General features: G+C 34.8%; 1 protein-coding gene across 7 annotated transcripts in view; it reads left to right on the forward strand.

The window, feature by feature from the left end:
• The first annotated feature begins 437 nt into the window (after positions 1 to 437).
• LOC100642240 (protein alan shepard) overlaps positions 438 to 15,079 on the forward strand; it is a 45,917-nt gene continuing 31,275 nt past the window's right edge. For 2 of the 7 annotated variants that reach the window (XM_012321161.3, XM_048404260.1), the window contains exon 1: positions 441 to 1,973. In XM_012321161.3, the coding sequence (XP_012176551.1) occupies positions 1,917 to 1,973 (57 nt within the window). In that variant the 5' untranslated portion in view covers positions 441 to 1,916. Of the gene's footprint in view, positions 1,974 to 15,079 lie in introns of all 7 variants that reach the window. The other 5 variants (XM_012321163.3, XM_048404261.1, XM_048404259.1 and 2 more) reach the window with 4 other exon arrangements.

The raw sequence follows: 15,079 nt of genomic DNA on the forward strand, positions 1-15,079 counted from the left end.
TGTCGTCCGTTTTCTCTCTCTTCTTTTTTCATTCTCTTCCCTTGTATCGTGCTTCGTTATCGCTCTTCGTCTTTCGCGGCGCGCTGTTGCTAGCGGTCTCCGTCGAGCTTTCGCCACTCGTTCATTCGCATGCTTGCCAACTGCGCCACGCTGAAACTCATCAAGAAAACCGCGGTGATCATAGCCCTCTCTCCTCTACGTCATTCGTTTAGGCTGTAGTTTCCCTGTCTTTATTGGACGGACGATTAGTACATTGGTTATCTCTTTGTCGCGCTCAACGAACTCGTAAGATATCGCTCGTATACGTGCTGATACGTGAATGTGTGTTGAGTGGCGGTCGTGCAGACAGGTGCGGCCGCCGGAGCCCCACCGTTGGTGGTGGCGTGCATAGCGCCTCCAAGCGGCGACTCTCCTTAGTTTCGGGCAAGATGGGCGAACCTCGCCGGGCAGTAGCTTAGACTCTACCTACAAGACAACACATACACTAAATGTTTCCTAACCACAAGTAACAATTAATTGTACATTTATTTTATTTAAGGGAACACAAACTCTATTTTTGTAACATGCTGTATTAGTAGTGCTTCGTGGAATTTGTACGATATTAAAAAGGTGCGAGGCCACACGCGCGATATATAACGGACGAGAAGACGACGACAGAAAGTACGAAAAAAGATAGAAAGATTTTCGCGATAACTGGAAGATCTAAGTGCGAAGGAAGAAGAAGAAGAAGAAAAGAAACACGAAGAGGAGGGATAAGGATAAAGGAAGAAGACGGTGTGATTGGAAAGATAGACGAGTGAAGGATCGAAGATAAGGACTTAAGGAAGACAGTGACCGAAGCGACGAGGACAACGATAAAGGGAACAATTCCGACGAAGACGGCAACGACGTGGATAAGAACGATCGTACCGCAACAGCAACCACTATTGGTTGAAAACGATACCGAAGTAGGTGATAATCTCGCGTAGTCTCTCCTGCTCGTTGTCTTAATTCTCGGTGTAGCCTAACTGATTCTCTCGATGTGGTGCGTGTTTTAATAACGAATTACGACGTGGAGAAAAGTGTTCGACCAATAGTAGTAGTGAAGTGTATAAGCCGACACACCCTCTTGACACTCGACATCCGTCTCATATCGCCATCGGTTCAGGCTCTCTACCCCCTTCTTTCCTCATCTTTCTCGCTCTTCCTCACTCCATCCTTTGACTACATTTACGTAGTACCGCGTGTACATTCGGTCATTGCAACAGAAAGCCGCACACACCACGTCCTTCTTTCTCTTTTTCTCCTCTGGCTCTTCCTCCCGTCTCAACCCCTCAGCTCACGTTTTCTCTTCCCTCTCTCTTTTTTTTCTTTCTCTTTCTCTATCCAGATCGTCCTACCGTCTTCTTTTTCTTCTTTCTCTTCTCTTTGCTGCAAAGTGATTTATTGTTGCGCTTGTCGCGTCGGGTTTTGTTGGTATTAAAACTATACCGACTGACTTTGACTTTATTGCTGTCCCTTCGCATCCATAACCATACATACTGTACTTCGTCCTAGGTTCTACCCCCTCCTTGACAACCCCCCTCGTTCTACGAAGCGTCTCACCCACACTTATATTCATCATCTCTCTCTTCCTTCCTCACTCTTTTTCTGCCTCCGCTCCACCCCGGTTTATCGGCCGATCGGAGTGCAAATTCGTTTCGTGACCGTGCTGTGTTGGTTCTTTGCTTGCATCTGACCAGTGTCGAAGAGATATCGAAAATCCGTGGGTGACGCTGCTTTAACGGTCGGGCAACAGCAGCCTGAAAAAACCAGTAACGACCTACAAGTACGAAATAAGAGAAGAGAGAGGAGAGATACACGCATTACCCGTAATAATAGGACAACGGCATAGCGTATCGTTTCGAGCGGGCGCCACGAGCGATAAGGCCGCTAACATGTCCGTGAGAATGGAAAACGTAGCCGCGCCGAGGAAGCTCAACTACAAAATGATGGTGAGTCGAATGAAATCCAACGATATTTTCTGTCATTTTATTTCATATAATTTACTCGGGTTTTTAGTTATATTCGAGATCAATTCGTATCGGTTGGTTTTCCGCATCGAACCCTCCATGCTTCGCGTTCGTGTCGGTGTGCGTGCATATTTACTTGTGTGTACATGCTCTTGGAAAACGTAGCATTACCATGGGGACGGCCGATGGCCACGAACCTTGCGGAACCGGCGTAGTTTGACAGTTTGCCGCGGGGCGTCTGCTGCCCCACCCAGTCTCCTCTTTCTCTCCCCCACTTCAACTTCTCTCGGCCGTCTTCGTGTATTGCTTCTTTTCTTCCTTCCTTCCTTTTTTCTCTCCCTCGAGAGAGTCTATCGTGCTTTGTAACCAGGGAGAATTCGTGTGAAATAGTTTAGAATACGTTCATTTTGGTTGTTTTTTTTTGCTTTCAATTATTGATGGAGTGTGGGTTTTTATGCAAATTCATATTTTTGAGAACATAATTAAGAAAATAGGAACTAGATAGAAAACTGTTTTACTAGGTATATATATAGTAATTGTTATAGCTTTAGTATTATAAAAAGCACTATATGGATATTTTATATACTTTTATATATTATGTGCATTCTCTGCAATTTTGCGCTTTCAAATTTCCTATAAATGCATGAAGATCCGCAATATCATTATTATTCAGTAGGTTGTGAATATTGTACAAATTAAACACTATTAAAGAAAGAGAACCTAAACAGAAATGTATTTTGTCTATCAAAACCAGTACTTCATTTTGGATATTTTATACATTTTTGCATTGCGTATGCATTCTGCGTATTTTTGCATCGTTAAATTTTCCATAAATGCATAAAAATCCGCAGTCTTTGTTGATAGTATTTAAATAAATTATGAATGATCAACTTAATGGATCGAATTGACGACTGTCACGAGTAGGTACATACTAGTTGCCGGTAATATGTTAATGGCATTCATTGGAGTAAATATATATTTCTATTACATGATTTTGTTGTTACAGCTTTTATTAATCTATTACTTTTATACTATTTTTTATAGTACTAGTAACACTTAGAATAGTTTGAATTGATCCTGAAAAATCAAGAATAATGTTTCAAACCACATGGTCTCAGTAATATTTCTATTATATTATAGTCATGAATATCATTACTGTTAACTCATTTAGTACCATCTCCTCTGAAATGCAATCGGATAAATGTATTTAAAATATTATTCCTATTATTTTTTCTTATTATTTGAAAGCATGCAAAAATATACATTTCTCGTTGGTCAAGATACCGTAAGATTTTTAATTGAACTACCATTTATGATTTTCGTGATTTACCTTTACAGAAATGTCAAAATAAATGTTTTAGTATTTGGATAGCGCATGTAACAGGTTCTTATTCTTATGTATACGGTCCTGGCATTCTGCGCAGGCTCTTGTCTCTTCCTGTTCTGTGTCTACTTTCAATTGCTCCGATTTTCGTGAAATTTTATATTTTTTACTACACTTAAAATACTTATTTTTCTGTTCATCGATATACGATAAATTCAATACAAAGTTAGAAATAACACATTGAATATACCAATTGCGATGAAAAGTGATAATTCTAGACAAGTAAACATCATTGAATGTTTTTTTTCGCTTGATTTATTACTTAATAAAACTAATAGAAATGAGTAAGAATTCCATTTAAGGGAATTTTTTATAATTTTGTTTTTTGATTAGAATTTTTATTGCGCTTCCAATGATCAACATTTTCATGAATGATAGTTACGAATTTGGGTGGAATATGAAATAAATAACTATATTTCGTTTGATATGTTATTTCTGAAATATTTTTGTCAATATTTAAAGAAATCTCAATTGCTTACTAATATAATATTTAGTTGCTTGTGAAAGCGACGTGGAGCCACTATCCGGAAGCATTCTTAATCTGCACATTGAAATTCGACCTAACGCTCGTCAGTGTAGCCAACCTCGTTGTATGCTTTTTAGTGACACAACAATAACATTTTCGCATAGTTTTTAAATACGTAATTATGATCGAAATTATTTTTGTTTTGTAATATGACTATTGAATTTTAATAAGAAGTTGAAAATTGATATATTAATATTTTCTGTCAATTTTTGTTTAAAGTTCATATAATAATAAAAGTGTTAAGTGTAATTACAGAATGTCATTTTATGATCAACAATATCGACAATTGATGTTTCACGTTGTTTCGAAGTTTGCTGATTACTAATGTAGCCAATGTAAAGGTTATCGCATTGTAAATGTGTTTAAACGGATTGGTGTGCAAACAGCTGTTCTTTTCAGTGTTACCAACAGAAAATTGATACTTGAATATCATACTAACACGAACTAAAGTAACGTATTGTATCGATAAGTTATTTTAACTTTCTTTTTTTACTAAACAATTGTGTAAAATCCACGAATCTTCAAATATTAAGAAATAAAAAAGATTTTATTAATTTTAAATTCAACAGAGATTGAAGCATATTGAGAGTATATTAAGTCAAAATCAATAAATTCGCGGAGGTCAGTTGAACGCAACCGCAGTTTGTTATTCGCGTACTTTGAACTTCACAATCTGAAGTGAAGTGTTTAATTAACACATCAAATATTTTATCAAGATTACAGACGCCTATCTGTAACATATTTATACTCAACAGTTCGTGCATTGTTTGGTGCATTTTCATGATCGTTTCTTTCTTTATCTTAATTGATATATCTATAGAAAATTTATCAGTAGCAAGAACACATCATTCATTAAATTTAAGACTCTTATCAGATACAAATCTTTTTCAAACTCACGGTATCTAAACTTAGATCTTTCCATTAAGTTATTAAATTTTTAAATCTACAACCTATATTTAAATTTAGATCGTCTCATAGTTAATATTGTTTTTGACTTTATATTTATTCACTAAGCAATATATTAAAATAAAACACTTCAGAAGCTTCATATGATATTATTAATGACCCACACATATAAATTACCGCGACCAAATACAAAGTTGTCATTTAGCACGAGCTAAGCGTGAAATTTATGAAGTAAGTTCGCATGCTTTTATCTTACCGGTTTTTATTGATGTAAAAGTTGCACATTGTACATGTTTCACAAGCAATTCAGACATCTTTACGTTTAATTTCTTTTAATTACATGCAAAATTATTGATGTACATAACAGAGGATTTTTTCGTATAAATAAATTCCTTCCCAGATATGTAGATTTTTTATCCAATTATTTATCATCTAATAGTCATTTAAGGAAATATGATTTAATTATACAGGTTAAGTTTTTTAGTCAACAAATAGTTTTAATACTTCATACAAAGATGAGACTATTTGCAAACAAATGTAAAATATACCTGATTCTTCTATTTGTCGAAAAATTTCCTAAAAGTTACTTTGTGGTGAAGAGGAATATAAATATTACGTTAGGTTATAAAGCTAATACTGAAAATAATTTAAATGCTACAATGTTATTAGTAACAAAATGTAAGACTTAATGTTATCTGGATTTTCTAGAATAAAAAGAAGTAGCATTGCTGAATTATTTCTGTGGGAAATAGTCCATCCATAGATTTGTATAGAACCTGAGAAACTACATAAGGTACTATGTACATAATAATCAATCAATTCATTGAAGATAATGCCTTTATAGTATGTTAAATAACATTGATTCATTCAAAATAAATAAATAAATAAATAAATATATACTAGTATAACAATACTACCAAATTTCTATTTGAAATCATTAGTCCAAAAAATTAGGAGTCATATTTATGAGGTAGAATAAAAGAATTATGTTGATACTAGAATCTCCAAACCTAATTGATTTAAAAGGTTAAGTCTATCTTGTCAGATTTCTTATTGGTATGATTTATTTTACAAATTCCTAGGTTGTATCTATAAGAGACAGTTCAAGCTAATCATGAGATCTTTAAGCTTAATGATCTAGAAAGATATTCAATTTCGCTATCAGATTCTCTGCTCCAAACCAAAGCAACTTTCGTTTGGCATCAATTGCTCATGGACCTCGATTGATCTCTTATTCATTGAAAAACTGCTTGAACAAAATTTACCTAAATGTACGCAGTCTTGTGGAACGAGAGCCAATATCAGCCAACGAATTGTTCCATTTATATACGTAGAATTGGCGATCCCTTACGCTGATTAGACTGGAATTAACGAATCATTTTGCAATATTAATGTGCTTGGAGCTGTAAAATTATTCGATTGTTGTTTATTAATCAACGATTGTAAGGAAATATTCAATTTTGCATTTTCGTTTATATTCAAAAAGCTTCTTTAGACAGAATTCAATCGTTTCTTTACATTTCTATCTCTATCCTTTTATATTTCTAGTTCTATAGCTGCATTTTTCCTAAGTTTCGTATTTCTATATTTTCGTTATTATTATTTTTACAAATCAATATACAGCAGGCCAAAATTATGTAGGCTCACATGTACGTAACAAATTTCGTATGTACATATATTATACATAAGATATATGCGGTTTTTAAAAATCGATAATTTCTAGTCTATGTTTATAGTACATTTCCATAAAATAAAATTTCAATATAAAAGGTATCATGTTACATGTTAGAAAAACAAAACGAATAAGAAACTAAAACTTAGAACAAAAAGTGCGAATGGCCTTTATATACGGGTCTTTACTTATACGTTTCTTACGTGTAACAATTTCTCCGTTGATCATAAAGTACTAATAATAGTTGAAGATTGTCCAGTATGAGCGAGCATTGAACGCTACCGATCACTATAGCGTCACGTTTCATGATTGCCTTTGACCGTGATTTAACGTGCATTCGCATACATTATTATCTTACAACAATTGAAAATTATAATGTATAATTATGTATTCTCGAATTTGATGATTTTTCTAATATTTCTTTTTTATTACATAACATTTCTTATTTTTCATATGCAAAGGAATAGAAAAGTTCGCTGCGTTCAGTTAAGCTTGCGAACGGTACTCGATGCTTTACCAAGTGCGTTTAGTCGATTGACGTTGAGAATTCATAACGATAATTGAACCGATTTGTTTCAATCGCGATTACATAGGCGAGTCATTCTCGTCGCGAGACCACGACCACTTCTGGCGATCGTGATGATTGATTATTTCCATCGATCTGCGTGTCTCTGATGATTTCAGGAGTACCGTTGGCTTTGGTGTATCATTTTCGTCCATAAACGTATCTAAGAAGTATAGACTGCGAAGTTGAGAAAGTGGGCCTCGTTGAAAAAGAGATAGAGATACATAACGAGGACTTCCTTTCCTTTTTTATGTGTTATAAAAAATATCTGCTACAAAAAGAAAGAGAGACTACGATAATAATATTTATTTTCTATTTTTTAACAAGGATTACGCTCTTCATAATGCACCAACGGTCAATATTTCTTATGTCTATGTTTTTCATGTTTTCAGTCACATAATCGTTTGCATTACGCGCGGTTACGCGAAAACGAGAAAACCCGAACTCGTCGAATCGGCAAAGCTCGGGCGAGATCGACTACCCGAAAGCGTTCTATCATACGATACACTGATTTCTCAGAAAATAAACACTCAAAGATAAAAATCTTAAATTATATTACGAAACATATAGTTTATCGATATTCTCTTACTTGCCATTTCTGCAGTCTGGATATTTTCATCTTATTATTATTGACATCCTATGAATTAATTCGAAATCATTGAAATCGATTGGAAAGCTAGCAATCAATGGTAATAAAAGTTTCCATAACAAATCATAATTTACCAGATCAGAAAAGACGTTAACTAAGAAGTAAAATCGAGAAAAAAGAAGGAGGAGGAGAAAGCAACCGAACTGAAACAATAGAACAAATACATCTTCAGAACGATGAGATTCCATTTAGCGAAAACAAGACAAACAAAATTTGTCCACTTTTTTCCAATTCGTAAACGAAAGACAAAGGCGGAGGTGTAGCCTGGTTATGCCCAAAAACCAAGTTTTTTAGTCGATTGAAAGCTGGAAAAGAGGTGATAAAAATTTGCGTGTCGGTTTTGTGGAACATTTGAAAAGAAAATACCGCCACGAAACGAATGTTTTTCACTGTTAGGAGAGTTTCGCGTCGAAAAGCGGCTGGTGGGTGGATAAAAATTGCAAGCGACGGGAATATAAAAACGAACCGACGTGCAAAGGGAAGAAAGAGATAGAGGTAGAGAGTAGTGGGGGAAGAGCGCGAAGGCGAAGAGAGAAAGGGCCAGGTAGGGTGAAGAGAATAGACGCAGCAAGGATATCGATTATTTGTGGTTGCAGCGGCTGCAAGGCTCCGCTCCCTTCGCTGGAGCGCGAGGACGAACATCCGGAAATCTCGACGATGTGATACACTGAACCGAGATTAATCTCATTTTTGCCTTCCGGTTTTGAAATACTTCACAATCGAGTTATATGAACAAGGGTCTCCATGAACGGAGGGAAGAGGAATGTTGCTAGGGAAACAATACCGACCTATGCCTATCAAAACTCCTTTCTTCTCTTTGTATTTTTATTTATTTATTTAGATTCTTTAAAGACGAATTCACTAACTATTTAATACTCGTATTCATTCTGACTGGGTTTATTCCTTGATTATATAATATATTTTCTACTTTGAAGTCATAAAGCGTTATATCGTATGGTTTTAATACAAGAGTTTAACGTAAGCATAGGAAGTGAATTCTTCTCATAAATGCAAAAACATAATTTCTAATTACTATGAGAATGTTAAAATAGTTATTTTAAAACATATCTCATAAGGAATCCTATTTCTGGTCATACATATATAATATGATAATATCGATATTCTCAGTATTACAAATGAGTCCCCCAAATAATAATCTCAAGATAGTGAAAGTCATATCACTGAACTTAAGAATAGTGTCAAACTTAGAGCTTGTTATTATTAATATCCCAGCTTCTTCACGCTCAAAAGTCGTACGTTTGTCGAATTAGCAGAAAAAAGGTTGGCCAGAATTCGGTTGAAGGAAGAAATGTTCAGCGACGTCGTTGCCCGGCATTTTTGTCGGCTTGGTGGCCATGATTCCTTTTACCATTTGTCTCAATTTGCCTTCTGTTCCTTAGGGGCAGGCCAATTTCGTGATTACGTAATTACGGTGATTCCTGCGTCGGTCATAACTGACCAAGCTATACGGTTAATCGTCCCGAGGAACGCGTTACGCGGTCGCGCAGCCACGCGGCATAAAGATTGGAGGAGTTGCTAGCGTAAAATCGAAGGGCCTTGATTCGTCGATAGTGAAAGAGAAGAACCGTTCTTTTTCCTTCGTTGAATCGAAGGATTCTCTTGTCGTCATGACGCTACGTAGTGATTGTATCTCCATCGAAATACACCCTCGGGCGGTTTGGCTGCTTGGGAAACCTGCAACTAGCCATTTTTATGCTAAATAATTTGATTGCCTTTATCGCTCGCGCCTCTTAATGCCACCGATACCGCGTACATCTGACATTTTCTCGAGGATTCTCGCGCATACATACTTCAACGAGAATATCCTCTTTCATCTTTTCTACGAAGATTTTAGATTTACTGGCGACTATTTTTCAGGGAAGTCTTCTAAGAAATTTCTATACGATGATCAATAAGTAAACTGTGGGTGTTTATGCCATTTCATATTTTTCTGAATGTATTACAACTAAATAAATGGAACTTCGATAGAGATTCCTTTTATTCATGAAATGTTGTCGTTAACACTTTACCTTGGATGTTTTATGCCTTTTTTCATGTTATATGTATCCTGTTTATATCACACGTTCATAGTGTGGTAATAGGAGAAAATAAGAAAATAGTAGGGTAATGCTTACTCGTAAATTCATGTAATTGTATTATGAAAAGATTTATCTCTATAAATAAATTTATAGATATGGAAGCATAAGCTTTCAAATGTACATTTAACGTAATTAAATTGAGCATTAACGTTTGTGGGAATTTACGTTGAGAATAGATTGAAGATTCTTTGATTGGCCTCGTGCCAAATTTCCTGGCTATTGTTATTATTTGATTAAATTTATGAAACCAAAGAATACCGTCTTTAATAGAATGAACGTGTATACTTGTAAAATTATGATTCTCTGTAATCCAATATTCTTCCTTTAGTATATTCTCATAGAACTTAATTTTTATGAACAATTGATGTGTACTTTTAACCAACAAGCGAAGGATAAGTGGATATTTTCTGTACACTTACTTAATTCTCATATTACATTTAGATTGATGATCTTCGTATCTTCAACTTTACTGAATTAAAATACCTTGTCATATATTTAACTTTACATAGTTTATAATATGTAAATAGATTTTTCGCTACGTATGAAGAACAGAATTTTGATGTATAGAATGTGTAGGATATTACATATATTCTTACTGGTAGTTTAATATAAATATATATGTAATTGTATTTTTTTTTAATAATAAAAATATTTATATACGTAAATGTGCAAAATCGATCTAGAAACAAGCGGAACAGATAGGATAGAAAGTAGGAAATAGAAAAGTAATGGACAAATAACAAAGAATTCTAAGGTTATTCTCTGAAAAGATATACAAAAGATGAAGAAGAAAAGTAAAGGCACACTCATCTCGTCGGAAATGAGTCACTTTGAAAATGATCTCTGCGGCTGTTTACATTAATGATGTGTCATTCTAATCTGTTCTTTGTATGCTTCACTTTGCTTCGGGCAAACTTATCGCATTCTACATATTATTATTCTCTTGGTTTTCATCCATGCAAATATAAGACCCGTGGTCTTGAGATACTCTAGACGTAAGAATTTTCCTAGAAGCGTCATTTAACTTTGAAGTTGCAGAGTGAACTATATATTTAGATGAAATACCTGTATAACGTACGCAAGTGAAAATACGAAATGATCATGTCTAAAGTAGTATACATATATCTCCGATTAAATATCTGGCTACGAATACGTTGACGATAACGTAACCTGTTAATCAAGTCGTTTCTCAATTGGTAGCAACTTTAAATGCACAGAACCAAAAATTAGCAAGTAATGAAATTGATTTCAATTAGCTAATTTAATTATTATACATCATAAACATTATTATTATTATTATTGTTGTTGTTGTTTTTATTATACAATATGTTCTTCATAAATGAAATTTTATACTATTTAAAAATTACAAATCCTTCTCAGAAATTTAATTCAAATGTTGGGAAATAGTTCTTAATGAACATTTATCGAACGAACAATTTAAACTATTATTAGAAATCAAGGAGATAATCTTGTAAACGTTGACACAGAGAAGGAGAAAGCTGTATGATAAAAATTGGGAAAACCCGACAGTTCTTTTTCTTGTTTCTTGATCGATAAATAGGGTGATGATAACGAAAGGGAAAGTTGGAGGTACCGAGTGTAACGATCAACGACTGAATCACTGACCTGACAAGGCAGCGGATGCGTGCAAAAGTTCATTTGTTGACATACCGCACGCATCTGATGGCTATACAGACCGTTAGACAAAAGTGGCCGACACTGAACGGAAAGTACACCCACGTGAATACGGTGTATGCGTGCAATAATCTTTGTCATTGTCTACTTATGCGCGGCTTTCTCGTGGCCGACGCGCACGGTCACCGAGAAAAAATTTCCTAGACAGGCAACGGTACCCGATGTCTGCGCGGAGTCAAGGTCGTACGATGTCCAGCGTTTCTTGCAAAATTCCTTGCTTGAAAAGCCTTGACTCTCTGAGGGTTTCTATTACCTAGATATATAACTGTAATAACGTGTAACTTAATAGTTTTTACTGTGTAACAACAAATAGAAATTCTTATATATCTATGATCGAAAGCAATTTTGAGAAATGTTAGTAGAAAAGAAATAAAAGTATAGGTAGAAAAGTTTTAAATAGTTTTAAAAGGAACAGTAATGGTACAAATAGAGGTGAAGTTCTGGACTTAGTATAGCAATAGTTTTATTTGTTTTGGTCTGTTAAATTTGTTATACGTAATTCACTAAACTTAGACCTTTGAAGGATAAGATATTTTAGCAAACGATACAAATATTTGGACAGATAATAAGCGATTGTTTGAAGCGGTGCAGAGTTGCTTTATAGTTTTCTCTTCGACGTGGAACCGAGTAGTACCTTTACGTGTTTATTACTCATGTACAATTCAATCTAAAGTAGATACTTGTTTATTCTCTTTTACACCTAAAATCCAATTTTTAAGCAAGAATTAGGAAAGCGTTTCTAATCTTCAGAGGTAAGAAATTGAAACTTATGTAGAAGTAAATTTGTTATCTTCTATGGAATTGAAAAAAGATTTACAAATAATTTTTAATAACAAAATAGTTTTCTTTAAAACATATCGATATTAAGAATAGTATTAGTTTCCATTTATTAATCGCTAAAATTCCAAGTTTTATCCCATGACCTAGCTTACCAGTTCAAGGTCATTAGCCTTGAATTGAATGTAATGTCAAGGTTCCTCATGCGCTGAATACTTTCATTAACTATCTCGTCGGACTCACGAACAAAAAAGAAACCATTAAGACAACCATCCTCATATTCTACTTTCCAGGTATCACAATATATACATACAATACCTTCGCATCTTTCTCATGTAATATCTTTGCAAATCTCACCACTAAGCTGTTAAAATCCACGATCTCTTAAGTTCCCTACGTCTTCACGACCCCATTGAAAATCGTCTTTGTGACCGGTCTGTAGGAGCTTGGACACGTTCTGGTCTTGTTCAGTATAGAGATAATTCATCATCTGGTTGGAGAGCAAGTTCAAGGAGACCTATAACGGGTTCGCCTAGCTCAAGGGAGAAAGAGAAAGACAGAGACATAGAGTTAAAGAAGGAAAAAATGAATTATAAAAAGAGAAAGAATAATATCAAGATGATTGGATTTCTATGGGTAAAGAGAGAGTCTCGCGTGAGCTCGATATACCGCGAACGTAGAACGCTCTGGCGCATATCTTTCGCGGACGATCTCATTGTTTCATGAGGTAAGGACACGGAAGCACGCGATCTCTGGCTAATAATACTTGCCGTCGGCCTAAACTCGGTTAAAGGGCGTCAGACTCAGGATGATCAGGTAGCCGGCTAACCAAATCCTGTCTTTATTTTCTTCTCCCTCTCTTTATTCTTTCTACGTTCATTTTTCCTAGTTTGTTACACATCGTCTTTTTGTCTGTCGTTTCATTCTAACGCGAGGAAGGGAAATATTTTCTTTGACCGATTTCTTGAGCAAGTTGAATTAAAAGAGGATTAGAGTTTGATACAGTCATCTTCTTTTTTCTTCCTAACTTCGATGTATCGTACTTACTAATTGATTTCCTGTTTCGTGATTGCTTGTACAATTTAACTTAAATTAACATAGAAAATTTATTAAATATCTGTACATTTAGAAAAAGAAAATGTGAAATAAGTCCTAAGGCCTGAGAAGTTCGATTCTCTTTACGAATACAAACCTTGGGTATGTCCAATAATTTATAGTTCACATTTAATCTCACGACAAATAATTTAATCGTGATAATAAAACCACGTTATTCGATATGAAACCATAGAATCGCGATCATGATGCTTGCCTCTCAAATGGCTAACGTATTATGCGTCTCACGTTTGCCATACGTGTAGTACGTGTACTAGACAGAGAAAGGGAATAGAAGGCACGCAAAATGTCTTCTCTCTGGTGCGTGCACCTGCACAGATCGGTCGATGGATCGCTAGACTCGAGCCATAGATGTATGTACCGTGAAAAAGCGACACGAGAATCGTTCTTCCTTTTGCAGTCTCAACGACCGAGTTGGCCAGATGGAATCATCTATCGATATTTTTTTCCTCGTAGAAAGATAGGTTTCCGCGAATCGAACTGGGTTTAATTTCATCGATGAGAGGATCTCTTTTAGATAGTCCTTTTTTCGAGTACTCTTGAAAAAGAAGGATACAGGATACGATATTGTTTTCTTTCTTTCTCTGTCGATACATTCTTGTCAGCGATTGTAGATCGGAATGCTTTTGTAGGTGATCTAAATATCTAAAACAGGAAATTGGAGAAGTTATATGTAGTAGTTAGTTATATCTATAAATTTAAATGTATCTATTTATAATATAGCATGAAATCTGTATAACTAAGTTTTTTATTTATTCAAAATTAATATTGCAGACATTCTTAATTCGTTTCTTTGGAAGGAAACTTCTTTGAGTTAATTAATAATAAATAAACCGATCATATGATAAAATGTGAAACCTCTTTTTCAAAGAGTTCTATATTTTAAAATAATGATCTATAATATTTTACCATTCTCTTTAAAGTAGAGGTTGAATTTTGCTAATAACTATCCTCCATTTCACATTTTTCCCAAATTTTCTCTTGAAAGTTAATCGTCCATTATGCTATCGATATCGTTAAATCTTATTTCACTCAGAATCTTTATAAAATTAGCATAGAACACGTCACACGCTTGAAAGTGCGAAAGGTTGTTGATTGTCCGTAGCCGAGTGGCAAACGTGGAAATTGACAGCTAATGAATATCAAAGAGATTTCGTAACGAAAGGTGAATTCCAATGCGAGAAATTTATCAACTTTCGTCGAATGTAACTCGGTTGCATATTTGAAGTGTAATTCGCTGATCAAACACAAGGAAAGATCCATGTCCTGGTGCCGCGTATGTAGGTCAGCTTGACGATATTGATGACGAACCATTAACTGACCATCTGCTTCGGAAGATGTTAAATAAAACCGGATTCTGTCGCCTTTTCTATGCCGATAAATTGTTTCCCTGTAATCTACCTTTATAAACAAAGAAGTTCATCGTTCAACTTTTAGTAGCTTAATTTTTCTTGGTTAGATTCTTATTAATAATCTGATCTTTCTTTTTTTGAATTAAAAATGCATTATACTTAGCATAGAACTTATACGACACTTTTCCCTCTCTATGAACTATACCTGTATCTGTTACTTTATTTAATTTTCATTGATCATATCTTTTATTTCCAAGTATTTTATTCTAGAAGTGCCAACCAATGATCCATTAATTCTCAACAGTATCCTTTTGGCGGCAATTAATTTGTTACAGTGTTTTATGGAAATA

Source organism: Bombus terrestris, chromosome 3 (genome assembly GCF_910591885.1).
Source record: "Bombus terrestris chromosome 3, iyBomTerr1.2, whole genome shotgun sequence".
NCBI classification, from domain to species: Eukaryota; Metazoa; Arthropoda; class Insecta; order Hymenoptera; family Apidae; genus Bombus; species Bombus terrestris.